Raw genomic sequence first — 18,057 nt, forward strand, 5'->3', positions numbered from 1 at the left:
ATGCAAAATTCCCAATCAAGCCAAATCACAACAAGCAGAATTAAAGGATACCCAGGTTTAATGGGACTTCTGTGCTCCGACCACTGACCACCGGGGAGAAAGAGTGAAGACCATGAAGGGACTCTCCTGGGAGCAGTTTAAATAGACTGGGGGAGTGGTCAAGGTTTTGGCGGGCACAGGGGCGGGGCCTCCAAAGATGGAGGCCAGAGATGGGGACTTACAGGGACATTGGACAATTTTAGGAATGCTTAGCACACTGACACCTAGGAGCATTAGGTGTTCACTGACTGAGAACTTTGTAGGAGAAGAGGTCAGTGAGGAAACGGAATAACAGGGTCTGTAGTCTATGGTTTACAAGCCGTTTTTGAGGACTTAAGCTTCTAAGTGAAAAGGGGATTCAATCTAGGATACGGTGGGCTGTGACGGACTCTGAGAGCCCCGCTCTGGTTACCCTACTAGGGATGAGTTAGGGTAAGCAGGGATTGAAGACAGCAATCTGAGAGAGAACTCTAAGAACAAGGGTCAGGGAAGGCAGTATAATCATGAGAAGTGGCATTTTGGATTATTTCAAAGGTAATTAGCAAACAGCATTTCCTGGTGGGTTGGATATGGGCTGTGGGAATAAAGAATCAATGACAAGGTTGTTTTGGCTTAAGCTGCTGGAAGAATTATGTTGTCACCAACCAATGGAAGACTGAAAAAGGGCAGATGAGGGAAGGTTAGTTCAGTGTTGGATATGGTTTCCAGTGGTTTCCTAGGTAGTGACAGGTGGGTCTCATGGTTGAAGCTTGGGTGGTGTTCCAGGCGGGGCACATAAACTGAATATGAAGGGAACCTAAAGCGAGCACAGAGACAGAAACAATGCCTGGCACTGGTTAAAGGGCCTTCCAGAGGGAATGAGTGGCAGTATGGACAAGGAAAGAATCTCAGGCTCCTCTCAGGAAATTAAATGCCCTGAAGTGAGGGAAAAAAATAGCAGGCTAATCACTTTGTGAGAGACAGATAAAAACAAGCAAATTATAAACATAATTTAAAGATAGAATTTATTCTCTGATGGTTTAGTCATGCAAACTGTACATAAAAGAAAATAGTACAGTTTGTGTAACATTGCAAATATAAGGACTCAAAATGCTAGGTACAGAAGTAGTGTGACATTCTGGAAGTCAAAATGGATTTTTTTTGTGTTTATACAACTAATAATGATTTTTATTTGCTGAGTACAGACTGATTTACAATGAGAGCGTTGTCAACCGTGGTAAGTTCGTTAACCATTACATGACTTTTCACATCTATGTATTTCTACTTTACAGTTGCAAGAACCTGTTACCAAAGAACTGAAGCGTTCACAAACCGGAAGAGGAAAGCAAAATGTTGTCAGGGTGCAGAGAGTGAGACATGGAGGCTCTGACCAACCTTACCCATCTACAACAGAAAGAGCTTGTCTGGAGAATTCATGTTTTGTGCCTTTGAGAGCAACTCCTTAGCATAACAATGACAAAACCATGATTGAAACTGATTAAATATGACATCAGGCTGAAAGTAACAGACACAAATACAATCAACAACCAAAATGCTCTCATTTTTAATAAGCCAAGTAATAAAATTCCTATTATCTTCATACTTAAAAGTTCTGAAATGTGATTTCTATAATTTGCATGTTTCCCAGTCTGGAACTTAGGCAGGCGGGATGGAGATTCCCCTGACTCAAGGGCACTCCATACAGGCTTTGGAAACGTCAGTCTCATCAAGAGACGGCCCCAAGACCGCAGCGATAGTGTAGTACGGATGCAGGACAGACCACACAGCTTAGTATAAACACAGTACAGGTATTTACAGAATGGAATCCTGCTTCAACGCCAGAAGTTGCTACTGGGTAGGACTCAACTATTTTACAAAGTTTTCTTACACACATCTACTACTTTTTTATTTTTATGTTTAACAATTTAGTCTATTTAAAATATTGTACTGTATTTTTAACATAACTGCAGAATAAAAATAGATAATGGCACATTAGAAAACTCAGTATTCCACAGACAACTGGATATGAGCGAAGTGTAACTACAATCATCTCATCAGAACAAGCTACTTCATGGAATGTTAGTTATCCAAGCCTGCACGGTAATGGCATCTGAAACTGCAGTCATCTATTGCCAGCATCACACTGAAGGCATCGTTAAACATTCAAGCAAAGATCGCTGGCATAAACTATTGGAAGATGCACACACACACACACACACACATACACACACTCGTTCTCTCACTCACATTCCCACATTATAATTACATTGTTCTAAAGATAGATACTGATTTTTTTTCCACGAGAAACATTATCAAAATTGGCTACTAAAAGATGACAGTGCTTTCACAAGAATAAGTACAAGTTAGCTCGCAAGTACAAGTACAACAATGGGGGGAAACAGTCTTAAAATTTCTAAGTCGTAATTTTAGGCTTTTCTGGCAACCACATCATACTTCATTATGCATAAACTTCTCACATTGCTACCTGAAATCTGCAAAACAAAACAAAACAAACCACACTCAACAACAGAAACTCAAACAAAACAAATCCCAAAATGACAAGAGCAAACTTTAAAAATTACTAGACATCTGATAACCCTGTATCATACATTATATAATTTCATAGTTTTCAGTCTCAAGAACACAGGTTTAAAATACTGAATTTAAGACTTAAAAAATCAAGTCATTTTTGAAATGCTCAAGATTCCAAAATTTTTGTCTACTTAATCTTGCAACACTGCAGGGTGGTGGATGACTCCGGCCAGTTTAAGAATGTGCATAAAGCACCAAGTGTCTCACCAAACTCCCACCCACTTAAAAAAGGGTTTCGGATATTCTTCCTTTTGCATGATGTGCAAAATAAAAGGCAAAAAGATTAAAAGGAACTCTCTGTCTTTTCTTCCCTAGTGCCTTACAATGTTGTTCCTATTACAAAGTCAATAGGGACTCTGCAGAACTTTGGTATAAATGATAACAAGACAACATCACAGCTCAGGGTGAAGGAAGGGGTGGGCAAAGAAACGGAAGTGGAAGGAGTGATTCAGTTAACACCCCCATTTATTAAAACACCACTAAACCAAAGTGAAATAAACCACAATGGATTATAATACAATTTACACATTGAGCACAGAAAAATTAAAAAAATCTAACAATATTTATAAAAAAAGCAAAATCAGTCTTCCAGAGACTAAAATCTTGTTCAGTCTGATCGTCTGCTGCTACACCAACTCTAGAGCCAAATACAACTTCAAGTAAAAAAAGGAAAAAAAAAAAAAAAGAAATTTACAACCACAGATTTCGCATAAATGCAAACTGGTCTTTCCTTGATTTCCCTTTGAAGTCACTCATCAGTATCTAGAGCTGCTGCACGGAGGGTCTTTAATCAACTTCCTGAGGGCTGTGGCTGAGAGGAAGGAGGCATAACCATCTGGGAAAGCACGGGCTCCGTGCTCTGGTCTGCCATCTGGGTGAGGACTGAAGTAGCCCCGGCTTCCACCTTTGAGGTTGAGCTGACTCCGTTGGACGTGCTGACAGAGCTGTGCTGGATTGCTTCTGTGTGTGGGCTGCTGGGCACGGAAAGGTCTTCTGAACTATCATCTTTATCAGCAGCTGGGTGGAAAAAACGAAAACCCATTTTTTTTTTTTTTTTTTTTTAGCAGTATTGACAAAAACCCATTATTGAGTTGAGTCCACACATAGAGCTGGAAGGCGTTTTATAGTACTGTTACTCAGGACAAGCCGCACAACTGAAATAAACTGAATCTGGCTCCAGTCAGAAAGGAGGCAACTGTGTGCGCATCAGGCCAAATGAAGGCAGAGCATCATCACACCTGCTAAACAGGGTCAGAGAAATGAGGCAGAGCCAGGTGGGTGCTGTATGTATTTAATCTCAGTACTCAGGAGGTAGAAGCAGACAGATCTCTGAGATCAAGGCCAATCTGGGTTATATAATGAGACCCTATCAAAAAACAAACAAAACAATAACAAAAAAGAGGCATCTCTGTTCCATACATCTGTAATCCCATGACACTCCAGAGGCAGCAACAGAAGGATTGCAAGTTTGAGGACAACCTGGGTTCTAGGCCAGCATGGGAGAGGCCAGAGTCTGGAACACAGCTGCTCACAGATATAACTAGCATGGACTGAACTACACATCTAACAAACTAAGCTTTCTGCCTACCCGTCACCCCGATTAAAAGATAAAAAACAATTTATAACCACATGCACAAACAAGATGAATATTACAAATTTTATTTTCGATTATTCCCTCTGCATTTACCAGACTATTTTTTTCTACCTAAATTTTCATCTACTGCAGTCATGAATGATTAGAAAACCTGAGTTTAATGATGCATACATATGAGAATAAGTAATATTCAAAGACTAAATGTCACCAGCTGTTGGAGCTATACAAATTAATTGGGATTCAAATGCACATCCATACAAAACCTAAGATACTGAAACAGAGGAAGCACTCAGGAAAGGGCATTCTAAGTATCCGTGGAAACAAATTTAGAATAGTCAGACTTGAGCTTGTCAATGACACTGCTCATTCCTTTTTCACATGCGGTAACTCTTGGGATTTCTTTAATCTGCTCCTCGAGTTCTAGATTTATCACAGTGGAATATAATCCCTACAGCTTTGTTTGCTGCTATACAACATAAAATACCATCATACTAGACACATTCTTTTCATTTTTCCTTCCTTCTTTTAGGTTTTTAAAACAGGGTCTTACAATGAAGCCCAGAATTGCCTTAAACTCATGGCCAATCCTCTTGCCTCGGCGTTCTAGGTGCCGGGATTATAGGTGTGTGCTGACATGCCCAACTTGGATGCTTTCTATTTTTGGACTTAAAAATCAGTTTTAGTTAAGTGTTTTAGAAGGTATTCAGGCTTTCTAGTAAATATGAGAATGCAGACCAGCCAACTGATGGACCTACTTACTATCGACAACAGACTGCAATGGAACAATTACCCCATGATTTGTCATGGACAGTGGGTACCTTATAGAGGGAGAAATACTTGGCAAGTATAATGAGAATAAATAAAATTCCTCATTTTGATCATTTTCTGAAATAGAGAAGTTCTTACAGGATTTATACATCAGCCTCAAATCCATGTATTTTTAAAAAGCTGAATTTAAAATTTGTGAGATGCAATTCTATCTTTTTCATAATGTGCTGTGTAAATGCAAACATGTTTCCCTGAACCAAATCTGATCTCAAACTACAAAAAAAAAAAAAAAACCTCAATCAGAAATCTTAAAAAAATACAAGAATCAGAAAACATACTCTAGGCAAAAATGAATACTGTAACACTTATAATTCTATTCCACCAATGTAACAGTGACAGTTTAAAGAAAATACTGGCAATAACAATTCAAGTGGAGAAAATATCAAAAAGCTGTTATTTCCCTATTATTCTTCTTCATCAAAACAACAAGCTAAGTCTACATGCTAGATTCTAGTAAAACATCAATCTCAAAGACAGAGAGGCTGATTGGTAATATGAGAAAATATAAAAATATATAGGAGAGAATGACTCGAAATCAAAGTTAAAGAAGTGCGTATCTATAGACTCACAGAATAGGTTAAAGGACATCTTTAGGCAGTACAAAGAATTAACAGTTATTTATTCGGTAATTATAATGTGTGTATATGAAATACTTTTGCAATATATTATATCTGAACCTATGTCTAATTTTAGCAGCTGAGGGGAAAAATGAACAAAATAACCAAAAATACTAGAAAGACGCATATGCTGCCCTCAGAGAACAACTTTTAGTTTAAATAAGATGTTTGAAAATTCAACCCCTCTCCCTCTCTGATGTGTTTGAGCACGTAGAAGCCAGAGGACATTTCTGGTAGTTGGTTCTCTCCTTCCAACCTGTGAAGACAGGGCATCCTTTCTTGTCTGTTGTGTGTACTACAGATAGCTGGCTTCTAGTGTCCACATGTCTCTTTCTCCATAGATGCTTACCATGCACCCAGCTTTCTGATGTGGTTTCAGGGACAGAACTCAAGCTGTCAGGTTTGCACAGCACATACTTGCCCGCTCAGCCATCTTGTAAGCCTGGCAATCTAATTCTTTACCTAAGTTCCCTACCTATGTTCATACATATAGTCAATAATAAAATTTGTTGATATTCAATTCGGGCTCAAAAGGCTTCCTTCCAATTACAATTATACAGACAATAATATAATTTAAATTATACATGCTCATATTCTAAAGAATATGATTCATGCCAATAAGATCATGAACTTAAGTATTAAAAGTGCATTGTGATTTTTTTAAGTCAGGTTTTATATTATTTAAGAATTAGGGTGCTCAATACAAAGTTTTCCCATAACTGAGGTGTTTCTTGGGATGTGGTATAGAACTTTCAGTACTGAATCTTGGTTAGGCAATATTTCAACTGCTAGTACTGCTACTTTTACCTAAGAGATTCATAATAACTTTAAGTTTCATTAAACCTAGCTTTCTTTTCACAAATATTTTAAAAGATTTAGCTGACAGTGTAGCACACACCGATATTGTGTGCTACATTCAGAGTGTGGAATTTATTTCTTCAAGATCTATTTGTCTAATCTCTGTTACCTTGATGACAGACATTAGACTTATATCAAAATTTAAAATAGAATTTTAAGCCAGACACGGTGGCATATGCCTTTAATCCCAGCACTCAGGAGGCAGAGGCAGGTGGATCTCTACGAGTTTGAGGCCAGCCTCAAACTGGTTTATATATAAACGGGTTCCAGGACATCCAGGGCTACATACATAGCGAAACTCTATCTTGAAAACAAACAAAAAACCAAACAAAACAAAATAAAACCAAAAACATAAAAACTGGTTTACATTTATTAAGCATATATTGTCTGCATAATTAAAATAGTTGAGATTATCCAATCAGTAATAAAAGATTTTAAAACTGTAGATTATTTTCAATTAAGTACAACGTAAGAGTTAATTTCTTTCTAATTTTACAAAATCATTCATATAGTTCCTTGTAAACCATCAAAATCCAATGCAGTTTTCTTGCTGAAGAAAATCGTGTATGCATAATGTTGAACTCAGTAGCATCTATGGGAAATTATGCTCTTAAGTCAGATGGGAACCATAATGGCCTCATCCCTACAGCAATCACAGTTAATACAAATCCCAAACATAGTTCTATATGGTTCCAATTTACTCCACAATGTGTTTCACTGTCCTGTCAAAATGACTAGATATCAAATAACGGAGATTTATATGTTCAGAACAGACAAAAATCAGTATTCTAAATATATATGGCAAATGAGAGTAGCTACGTCTACTGAATCTCTTAAATTAAAAAATATTGCTCATTTTGATGAAACTGCTTACAATTGACTACAAGTAAAGATGGTAGCCATTAAGTTTTATTGTAAGTACCTGAGGAACTGTTTGCATCCAATACAAAATGTTTCCTTCTTTTGAATTACTGACATCGGCAAATTAAAATGAAGTGGATACATATGGTTGAAACAATCTTCACATTTACCAATATCCTGAAATACCACTAAATCATAAAAACGGAAGGCCGTGGGTTATGTATTATAAATGTTGCCTAATGCATTCCCAGTTCTGTTATTTGTTAAAAATTTGTGTGTGGCAGACAAAATTGGCTATTTACTCAGGAGTAACAGCTGGTTCCAACACTGTGCATCTTGTCAAGGAGGAGGACATTAGAGAAAGGAAAAAGCACAATTAACCTCTACAAAGCTGGAAACAGAAGACTCTCACTGGCGGTAGTGGGGGGCATAAAGGAAATTTATAAGCAAATAATTCCAATACTGTTCTGTTTTAGCATTTTTATGACTAATGTGACAGTACCACATAAGAACTCACAACCATACAAACACTGTCCAATGCTCACATCATCAGACAAAGAACAGTAGGGTATGATAGTATAAATGGAGAGTATATGGTTGAATGAAGACAGCGGACTAAAAAAATTCTCATCATGACTAAATGGGACAGGAAAGGAAAAACTGCTTGGCTCTGTCAATTCAAGACAAAGTGTTAACCTGTGACAATACATGACCACTGATAGTAAAGAGTGTACTTAAAAAAATGTGTAGCTGACCAACAGTGATTCATAATGCTTAGAAAAAGCTAGAGGTAGGAAACTTTCCTTCCCAGCCCAGACTAAAATAATCTTGCAGAAACCGCTATTTAATTTAAGCACTACAACTGCAGCCTGCACTGTTTTACTGGAAGCTCTGCTCACTCTGGCAGTCTGTCCTGATGCAGGCAGCCTAGGCTGTAGGTAACGGAGCATTACTCACTGTGATAGCCAGACTTCTTCTGCATGGCGGTGACAGGGCAATCTTTATGAGCCAGGAGAAGCTGTTTCAGCTGTGCCACTTCATTTCTCAGCAGGGTGACTTCGCTCTGGAGAAGAAACAACTCCTGTGCTTACCATCATTAGACACAACACATTTTACTACTTAAAGGAAGTGAGACTTAAGGTATGAAAACTGCATCTTTTGGCAGATATAAGGGACATATGCTATTTAAATAAATTTAATCAATATATACAACAGTTTTGCGTTTTAGCATTTATACAAACATTTCTAGTTTAAAAAACCGAAATCATATCAACACCATAACTGGCATTCTAGCTCACCATTGCCATGGGAACCCTCATACACTATAGGTTACTCACTGAAGATCTTTATTTTACAAATATTATATGCTCTTTTGATTATCTGAAGACTTGAAAATGTCAGTAACTAGGATGAATTTTCAATGACTTCATTTAAAAATGGAAAGTTTTCATTTTAAAAATGGAAAGTTCATTCTGGAAATACAATTAAGCAAGTTTGTAGTTTAGAAACAAAGAAAATACACTAATTCAAGAATCATGGATCACTAAACCTAACTGCTGGGCATTATCCTAGGCACGAGAACCAATCAAAGTGGATATACTGTTAAATAAATTTGTTGTCTGTGATACTGACACCGAAATTTAAATGTTAAGGCCATGGTGATCTGTTTTATTCCTTACAACAGAATGAGTACTTCTGTTGAGTTAGAAATACTATTGATTTAGTAAATGAGTAGCTTTTAAAAATTCATTATTAAAATGTTTCTTCTCATCTAGATTTATATTAATTCTAACCATCTAGGTTTTAACTAATTAAAACCTCAAAGTATTAACAGATATAAGAACATTTTGCATACTAGCACACATAAAATTGCAGGCACATAATCCACCAACACCTCTCTTTTTGAGACAAGATATCATTGCATCCCAGGCTGGCCTCTAAACTACAGCAATTCTCCTGCCCTAGATCTGTGTGCTGGGATTACTATTAAATGTGCACCACCAAACTCAATCTCCATTCTACCCTTAAACCAGAAAGCTGCTTGTGAAATATTTTAGCAGATTGGTCTTATTAGGCCTTCCTAAGTGACTGGTGACAGAAACAAAATCTTGAGAACAAAGGTCAAGCAATCTGAAAAATGAGTGTGTGCAAACAGTTTCCCACACTCTACAACACTGGCAACATGTACTAAAGCATAGAACACAACTTTATGCTAGTATAACCCTAAACAGTAAAAGGTTAAAGTACATTTAGAATACTGCATTTAAGAATAGGTGGTAGGGGCTGGAGAGATGGCTCAGTAGGTTAAGAGCACTGGCTGCTCTTCCAGAGGACCACGGTTCAGTTCCCAGCACCCACATGGCAGCTGACAACTGCCTGTAACTCTAGTTCCAGGGGGTCTGACACCCTCACACAGACATATATGCTGGCAAAACACCAATGCAATTAAAATTTTTAAAAAAAGAATAGGTGGTTGTAGATTCATCTCTAATAACCATGACTTCATTGGCACTGTACTCAGGTAGGTTTCTAGTACCAGACATGGTTTCTCTCTTGTTAAGAGGGTCTTAAGTCCAATTAGAGCTGTTGGTCACCACCAAGGTATGCACGGTACTGCTGCACCAACAGGGTTACTGTGCCATCTGGTCACCGATGCAGCTTGTAAGAATCATAGCGGGGTTAAGGTAGTTGCCGGCTGCCCTCCTTTGGAGGCACATATGGCACCTTCTGGTACTACGAGAGCTAGTCTTCAGGGAAGCAGTGTTTAGACTGGTTCCAGCTCAGGGATCTTTGGGCCCCTCCCTATTTCTGAAGTGCAATGGGGACTTACCTTCCACCTCTGGGGGTAGGGGAGTGTTAACAAAGGGCAACAGCAATAGACTGTTTTGTGAGTCTCTTGGACAGCCCTGGACAACAATTAAATAGAGGGTGTTATCATGTCTAATCCTAGTGATTTTGCTAGGTGGTCCTTGGTTCTTGGATGAAGTTACATCCACCCAGATGAGAAAGGTTCATTAAAACTATGTATGTATATTCATACACAGAATATTACAGTTTTGGGGGTTATTTTTTTGGAAATAATTAAGAGTTTAAGCCCTTGTGGCTTTTCCAAACTTCCCCTCCCCTGCTTTTGTCCTGACTTCTCGTTCCCACTTCCTACATCAGAACACTGTATACTGTCATTCCCCTTTATCCTCCTCCATCCTCCCAGCTCTTCTGTATTTATCTTCCTGCCTCTCCCTTAGGGGCTCCTGACTTTTCCGTTTTCCTGATCAGATCACTGTACCCTCCTAATCTGCTCTCTCACACATAAAGTCTGACAACACAACTATCTAAATGTTAGCTGAACAAGAATGACAGCAATGAACATGCCAAACTGAACGGAGAAAAGCCCCCAAGGCCTCAACTGAGGAAAGCTGGGAATGGGAGAGATGGTGTTCCTAAGGAAGAACATACCAATTGCTTGTCCAGTATCAAAGACTCGTCCTCAAAAACATACATACAGGTAGCATTATACAGACTCAAAAGCTTATATCTGGGAACATATATAGTATGTGCAGCAAACAATTAGTTGAAAAAAAAAAAAGAGGCCATGAATTTGAAGGAGAATGAGGAGGGGTACATTCTGGCTTTGGAGGGAGGAAAGGGGAGAGATGTTAAAAAAAAATTAAAGGTTTTATTAAAAACAAAAAGACACATTTAAATCATTTTGTTAACATGAGTTTCTGCAAATATAAATAATAGTAATTAATATTCTAATGGGTTTGACAAAGAATTTTTTTTGGTCTATGTATAGATCAGTATGTATGTTTCATTTTATTTAAAAGAAAAGTTAATTTTGTTCTAAAAAACTGTGGAAGTTTTTGAGTAAAATTAATTTGCCATGATGATGATATTTACTAAATCCTAGTATATATTTGGAGTTTATGTTGTTTAGTAAGTCATGATTAATCTGTTTTTCAAATTATTGAAATTAGATGGTTAAAAGTAAGTTTTGTAAATGACAATCTATTTATTCTAAAACAACCGAATTAATATGCAAAATTCAACAAAGACTTTAAGAATGTCTGTCTCACAAATGAAAACTTGTTATAAAACTTAGTTTAAGTAAGTGCTGTATAGGATGCTAAACCGTTTTCTAAGCATTTAAACAATTATATTTATGGCATACTGCAGATCAATTTAAGGAAGAAGTCAAGTGTCCCTCTTACTATGAGTTTTGTGCATATACGAAGATTTACTGAAAACTGGGAATGGATAATTCAAAAGATTGATCTAGTCACTTGCTATTTGGAAAGCTGAGGCAGGAAGGTCTTGAATTTTAAGCAAGTCTGGGCAATTTAGTGCTCTAAGCTCAAATTCCTAAATAATAAAGAAGGCACTAGTGGCAGAGTAGAGAGGCCCTGACTTTCTACTACTGTTCATCTATATAACAAACAACTACAGTTTGTTAACATTAATTTGCAGCTAATTGGTAGTTCAAAAGATACTACTAGAGAATGCTCACAATGTCAAATGCAAAATTATGAAAACAGGAAAGAAAGGAAGGCAATAAACACATTTGGTGCTACTTGATACTTTTATTGGAAATCTTACCAAAGACTTGAATGGGGAAGAAGCCTTAAAATCTTTATACCACACAAGGCCCTAAGAAATGTATTTGAGGCACATCGGCAGGGCAGTATAAAACCATTTGCTTTGCCACTGGCCAAACTGTACCTGTCCTGTAGATACAGGATCCTTCAGTTTCCAAAGCTGTCAATCTGGTACCTTTCACAATCACTATATTCACTTAAAATTAAAAAACAAAACACACACACACAGGAACAAAATAAAACTAATTCAAAGAAAGAATGACAAACTGGCACTGAAACAACTTTCTGGTTAATATAAACCAGAACCAAACAAACAAAAACCAAACAACAACAAACCCCAGTGATATTTTTAAAGTTTTTGAGAACTTTATAAAGTTCAAGCAAGGTAATTAGGGTATTTGTGAAACACACAAATAAACATATAACATTTCTTCACTGTGCCAGTGTTGAAAGTGGTATCACTTCATGGCATCATCCACAAAGGTTTAGGAGACCACGGTTTACTACAGTCCACACAGATGCAGTAGACATCATGTCTTAAAGTATTTGAAGACTCATCGAGAGAGAAATGGAAAAACTATGTTCCTAACTAATAAACACAAGTAAGCTGCATTTATGCCCCTTACCTGCAGCTGACCATTCAGTGAACTCAAGTCTTCTGCTTTCTTCTCTAAGGATTGAACCCAGACTTTCCTTTTTTGTCGGCATCTTGAAGCTGCTGCTCTATTTCGTTCCAGAAACTTTCTCCTTTTCTCATCAGGATCTTCATTAGCTGCTCTTCTTCGACGGCCACTTGTATTTTGGGTCTGTGGAGTTGTGTGAGCCGGAGAAGCCTGTAATAACATGGAGAGAAGCTTGTGACATTATTGTGTTGAGTAAATTAACACAGGCAAGGCACGGTATAAAAGGGAGAGCTGCTAACTTTATGCTATGAAACTTGATGATCAACACCAGTACTCTGGAACAACATGAAAATCACTCTGTGGCTGAATTCCTTTTAAATAACTAAGCTATGTGATAGCGAAATGCTCAATGTGATGTACGGAGAATGTCTTCCTAAAAGCATTTGTATTATTGACTGCCTTGCTAAAGGACCATAGAAATGAAGGGACTAATGGCATTCTACTATACCCTATTCAGTCCTCATCAGAGAAGCTTCTTCCTGTAGCAAATGGGGACAAATACAGAGATCCACAGCCAGACAAAAGGCATGCATGTGCAGGGCTTGTGGAGTTTGCACCAGGTTGGGGTCTTAAAGATGAAAGAAGTGGACACATACCCCCATCCCTCACCCAGAAGATACCTTCAATTGGCAGCCACTTGCAAATGAAAAATTAGTTTTCTCCAAGGGATTCTCACTGGGGAATCAAACCACTTAAGGGTAGGCTGCATGCCCAATAGTAGTGATTAACACAAAACAAACTCAAAGTAATCGTTGGAGGGTCTTTGTCTAATAATGTTAAGTCAGGGAATTCATTTTATTTTTAACTTATAGTTTTTTGTATGTATTATGGCTTCTAGGTCTTTATGGGATTCCTATATGTATGACTATATGTGTCTCAGTGTCTACATGTGTTTCTTGTTCTTATTCTAATTTGTTTGCTTTTGATTTATCATATTATTATTATTATTATTATTTTTTAGATGACTGCTTTCTTCCTTCTTCTTTTTATTTTCTCAAGAATGGGCTTCTCTATGTAGCCCTATCCTGAAACACACTCTGTAGACTAGGCTGATCTCAAAACTGCCTGTTTGTTTCCTAATGAGAGAAAGAAAGGGTGTGGATACAAATGTGAGGGAAGATGGGGGAGGAACTGGGAAGAGTAGGGGAAAGGGAAACCATAATGAAAATTTATATGGAAAAAAAAATCTATTTTCAGTAAAATAAAAAATGCATGTGTATTTTAATAAACTATTTTTGTAAATGTTCTTTTTAACTGATTTTATACCTATTCAACCATTTGAAAACTAATCACTATAAGTTAGTTTACAACCATTTTTCAATTCTATTTTAAAATAAAATTTATTAAATATGCCAGTTTTACTAAAATAAATAGTTGTTTTCATAATAATACTTATTTTCCAGGTAAGGAGAAGCCTACCGGACCTTGATTTTCATTAATGGTCAGCTTAGTTATCTTTGATCAGCCCAGGATATGAAACTTCAGTCACTAATCACCCTGTGTAGTAAGCAGGGCTGTCCAATGTTAGGGACCCTCATCGCCTTACAAATTCCAAACTGTGCCACAGAATATGGCAGTGTGGGGGAATCAAACTCTTGAAAACGATGCTGAGGAAAGAGAACTTTGGACTACCAGCATGTGCTCAAAAGGAAAAACCTAAAAAATTATTTTATCTATTATTAAGTATATTTTAAAATAGCATAACCAAATAAAATGTGGATTTATGAACACAATAAGCTCAAGATGGGTTTGGCAGGCATATCACCAAACTAATTTCTTACTCTACATACTCTTAAGAAATAAAATAATCATTTAACTCTTTGTTCAAATAACTAATACTAAGAACTGAGCATTAGGGGTGGTGATATGGCTCAGAAAAAGGGAGCTTACCTAGCAAGCTTGTCTAGCATGCTTGAAATTCTGTATTCAATCTCTACCGGCACAAATAAATGCCAAATTAAGATGGCTATATCCATATCATATGCTTAGAGACTATAAATAGATAAAGAAGTCGCATAAGCTGTACTGTATTTTTCTTTTAAGGATGACCAGAGTGGTGAATGATGGCAGCATCACACATACCGGAGTTTCTGTAGTGGAGGTGGCTGGCTGCTGTAAGGACTGCTGACGAGATTCTTCTGACTGGGTTCTAACCAATCCACTGCCATGGCCTTTTACAGTATCACCATTGGTAACTGGAGGGTGTTGCTGGGTCAAAGCAGCCTTTAATCTCTGAAATGCAAACACTATTTTGAAAAATGGCTCCTGTGTTACATGCAAGTCTAACTCTCAAGATATTCTTTGACTAACTAGAAAGATAGTATTCATCAAAGAACACATAAATACATTTGGCTTTAAAATTTGTTTTCATTTCACTGGGTTATAATAAATATCACTTTGAAAAACTAGAACCCTGGAAAGCTTTGCTCTTTGTCTAGCACAACTATAGGATTTTATACTTTGTTGTACTTCATTCTGGTGTAAAAAACGGAAAATACTGTATCCAGTCTTGTTCAATTAAAACAAAAATTAATAAAGAACATCAACTCTTTGTAAGTTTTCATCTACCCTCTCTAACCCTATGCCCACGCCCCTTTTATCAGCCTTTGCACAGATCCCAAGATTTAATTCTCTTCTTCTAGACAGGCCTTCTGATCTCTGCTTTCAGGTGCTTAGGATTTACTAGGATGACGATTGGATGTTGCATTTTAAGCGTATTTTATTTATTTCTGTGTGTGTACATACACCACATGCAGAGGACAACCTTTTGGGAGTAGATCCTTTCCTACCATGGATTCCAGGGTTGGAGTACTTTTACCAGATGAGCCATCTCAGCAATCTGATGCTGCCTTTTTCAGGCTACTATGAGGATCTAAAATACTGAAGAATTTAAAATTTAAATTTATGGTCCTCTCCTTCCCTAGTACAAAGACCATTTCATACCACCTTTGGGATTTATTTATGCATATGTGTGAGTGCCTGCATGTATGTTTGCGTGCTGTGTTGTGTGCCTGGTACCCATGTAGGACAAAAGAGGGCATTGGATCCCCTAGGATGGAGTTACAGGTGGCTGTGAGCTACCATGTGGGTGACAGAAACCAATCCAGGTCCTCTATAAGAGAAACAAATGCTTTTAAGCACTAAGCCATCTCCAGCCCTGAAAGATCTATTTGTTTTACTTTACATTTTGCCAGTAACTGAATCAGATCTCAGGAATTTAAATATGAAAGATCCAGTGTTAGAATGATGCTTTAGAAACAATTGAAGGTTGTTTTTTTTTTTTTTTTTTAAATAAAGATATAACTTGAACTGGGCTTGGGGTATGCCTTTAATTCTAGCACTGGGGAGAGACAGAGACAGTTAAATCTCTTGAGTTCAAGGCCAGACTGTTTTATGCATGAAGTTCCAGGTCAGCCAGAGCTACATAGTAAGACCCTGTTTCACAAATGCTCAAACTCGAGAACACACACACACACTGAATAAATGAATAAATGAAACTTGAATGAAGCTTATAATAGAATTTCTATACATTAAATTATTTGTTAACCAACCAGATAATAAGCTCTTTAACAGCAGATGTTGTCTTGTATATTTTTCTATATCCTGTTTTAGAAATAGTCCACTGATGAATAGAAACATGATTAATGAAGGGACTTCAGTGACCTAAGAGACCTAGAGCCATTATTGCTGACACTGTTCTTAATAACTGAGATGTAGCCCTTAAGCCTCAAATGAGTCAGAGATAATTTTATCCCTCCCTCCTTTCTCACTAATAAAAAAATGAATCGAGGGCTTTGGAGGTACTATGCAATTATTCTACCACTGAGCTACACCTCAAGACTTTTCTTAAGAGACTAATTTTGTATCTGGAGGAAAAGAGTTATCTATACACATGTAGACAGACGTGTGCGTGTGTGTGTGTAAGAGTCATGTTGTAGTTGATTTAGTGCTTGCTAGGTGTAAATATAACTGCATGAGATGTTAAATGTTAAGCAGATCATTGGCAATCATTACTCTCCTACTTTCTCTGATGATCTAAGCATAGCTGTTCAAGAAGAGCTTTTGAAAGTTTTCTAAACAATTCTAGAATTGCTCTCATTTATTCCAACTTAAATTCTACAAATATCCAAACTTTAGCAATTTCTTTATTATATAGAGCCCATATTCCATAAAAATGTCACCAGAATTCATCTGGGATCATGATTATGTCTGTGTATTAGTGGGCATTTCCTCTTTCTGTCAATCATTTTAGATTAGGGATCTGATTTTAGAATGAAGTCGGCAGTTAAAGTTTCACTGGTGTATGTTGTGTGTAGTGATTTACTCATTGTATTCCAGTTCTCAGAGTTTCAAGCAACATGCATCCTGGAGCAGTTCACTCTGTCAACACAATACCCTGCTGCCTCTTGTCACAGCACCTCCATCCCTGCCCCTGGGTCTGCCAATCTGCTTTGTGATGCTGAGTGTTCTGTGTTATCCAAACTAACTATCACAGCAAAAAGCTGCACCCAGTTTATAACCACTTAAATCTGCTTCTTGCCTCTGTAAAGTACACTTGAGATTCATCTGTGCTATTTTATGATCAGTAGTTCCCAATGTGTTTTTAATTGGAGCCTAGTCCCACTTTATAAATTAAACAACCATCATTTTACTCAAGGTCATACAGCAAATAAACTAGTTCAAATACTAGGTGTAAACAGACCTACTTTCCAAGTACACAATCTTCCAGGATACCTTTGTATACACTGTCCTTAGTATTACTAAAACCATGGAACAGAAAAGATCGTCTGAGACTACATGACTGAATTACTCAAATAAAAACCACCGGGAACTAAATGAGAGTGGTAAACATCAACACTGCCAACTCCTAATCCACGTCACCCAGATGAGGCATGTTTCTTCCTCTTTTCCAGCTGATTTTATGAATGACAAAAGCACAATGTTTGCAAGGTTCTATCAACTTCATTGGTCAGCACACATATTGTTAAGCCTTATACAACTAAAATACAAATTTAGATTTAACTTTCTCAAACTACAACTGAACAAATCGTCAACCTTAAAGTCTTATTTAGAAAATTGATGATAATTTGCTTGTAAGAATTGAAGTGAAAATTAAACGTAACATGCAAAACTAACTAACCCATAAAGGGATTTCTCAAATATGGTTTCCTTATTTCTTTTTCATAAACAAATGTTTTGTGTGTGTGCACATGCGTACACATGGGAGCACAGCTGGGGGCCAGGATAACTTGTGGGAATCGGCTTTCTCCTTCCAGCAGGTGGGTTCTTTTTTTTTTAAATCTATTTATTTATTTATTTATTTATTATGTATACAACATTCTGTCTCTGTGTATGCCTGCAGACCAGAAGAGGGCACCAGACCCCATTACAGATGGCTGTGAGCCACCATG

The 18,057-nt window shown here is 37.3% G+C and overlaps 1 protein-coding gene across 2 annotated transcripts in view; it reads right to left on the reverse strand.

Moving 5' to 3' along the window:
- Positions 1-1,026: 1,026 nt before the first annotated feature.
- LOC121439299 (cyclic AMP-dependent transcription factor ATF-2) overlaps positions 1,027-18,057 on the reverse strand; it is a 72,760-nt gene continuing 55,729 nt past the window's right edge. Inside the window, exons 9-12 of one of the 2 annotated variants that reach the window (XM_041639779.1) lie at positions 14,729-14,878; positions 12,590-12,796; positions 8,326-8,431; positions 1,027-3,627 (exon numbers count right to left, since the gene is read on the reverse strand). In XM_041639779.1, the coding sequence (XP_041495713.1) occupies positions 3,401-3,627; positions 8,326-8,431; positions 12,590-12,796; positions 14,729-14,878 (690 nt within the window). In that variant the 3' untranslated portion in view covers positions 1,027-3,400. Of the gene's footprint in view, positions 3,628-8,317; positions 8,432-12,589; positions 12,797-14,728; positions 14,879-18,057 lie in introns of those variants that run through there. The other variant, XM_041639778.1, reaches the window with a different exon arrangement.

Source organism: Microtus oregoni, unplaced genomic scaffold, assembly GCF_018167655.1.
Source record: "Microtus oregoni isolate MIOR12 unplaced genomic scaffold, Mior012 000060F_ref0000265, whole genome shotgun sequence".
NCBI classification, from domain to species: domain Eukaryota; kingdom Metazoa; phylum Chordata; class Mammalia; order Rodentia; family Cricetidae; genus Microtus; species Microtus oregoni.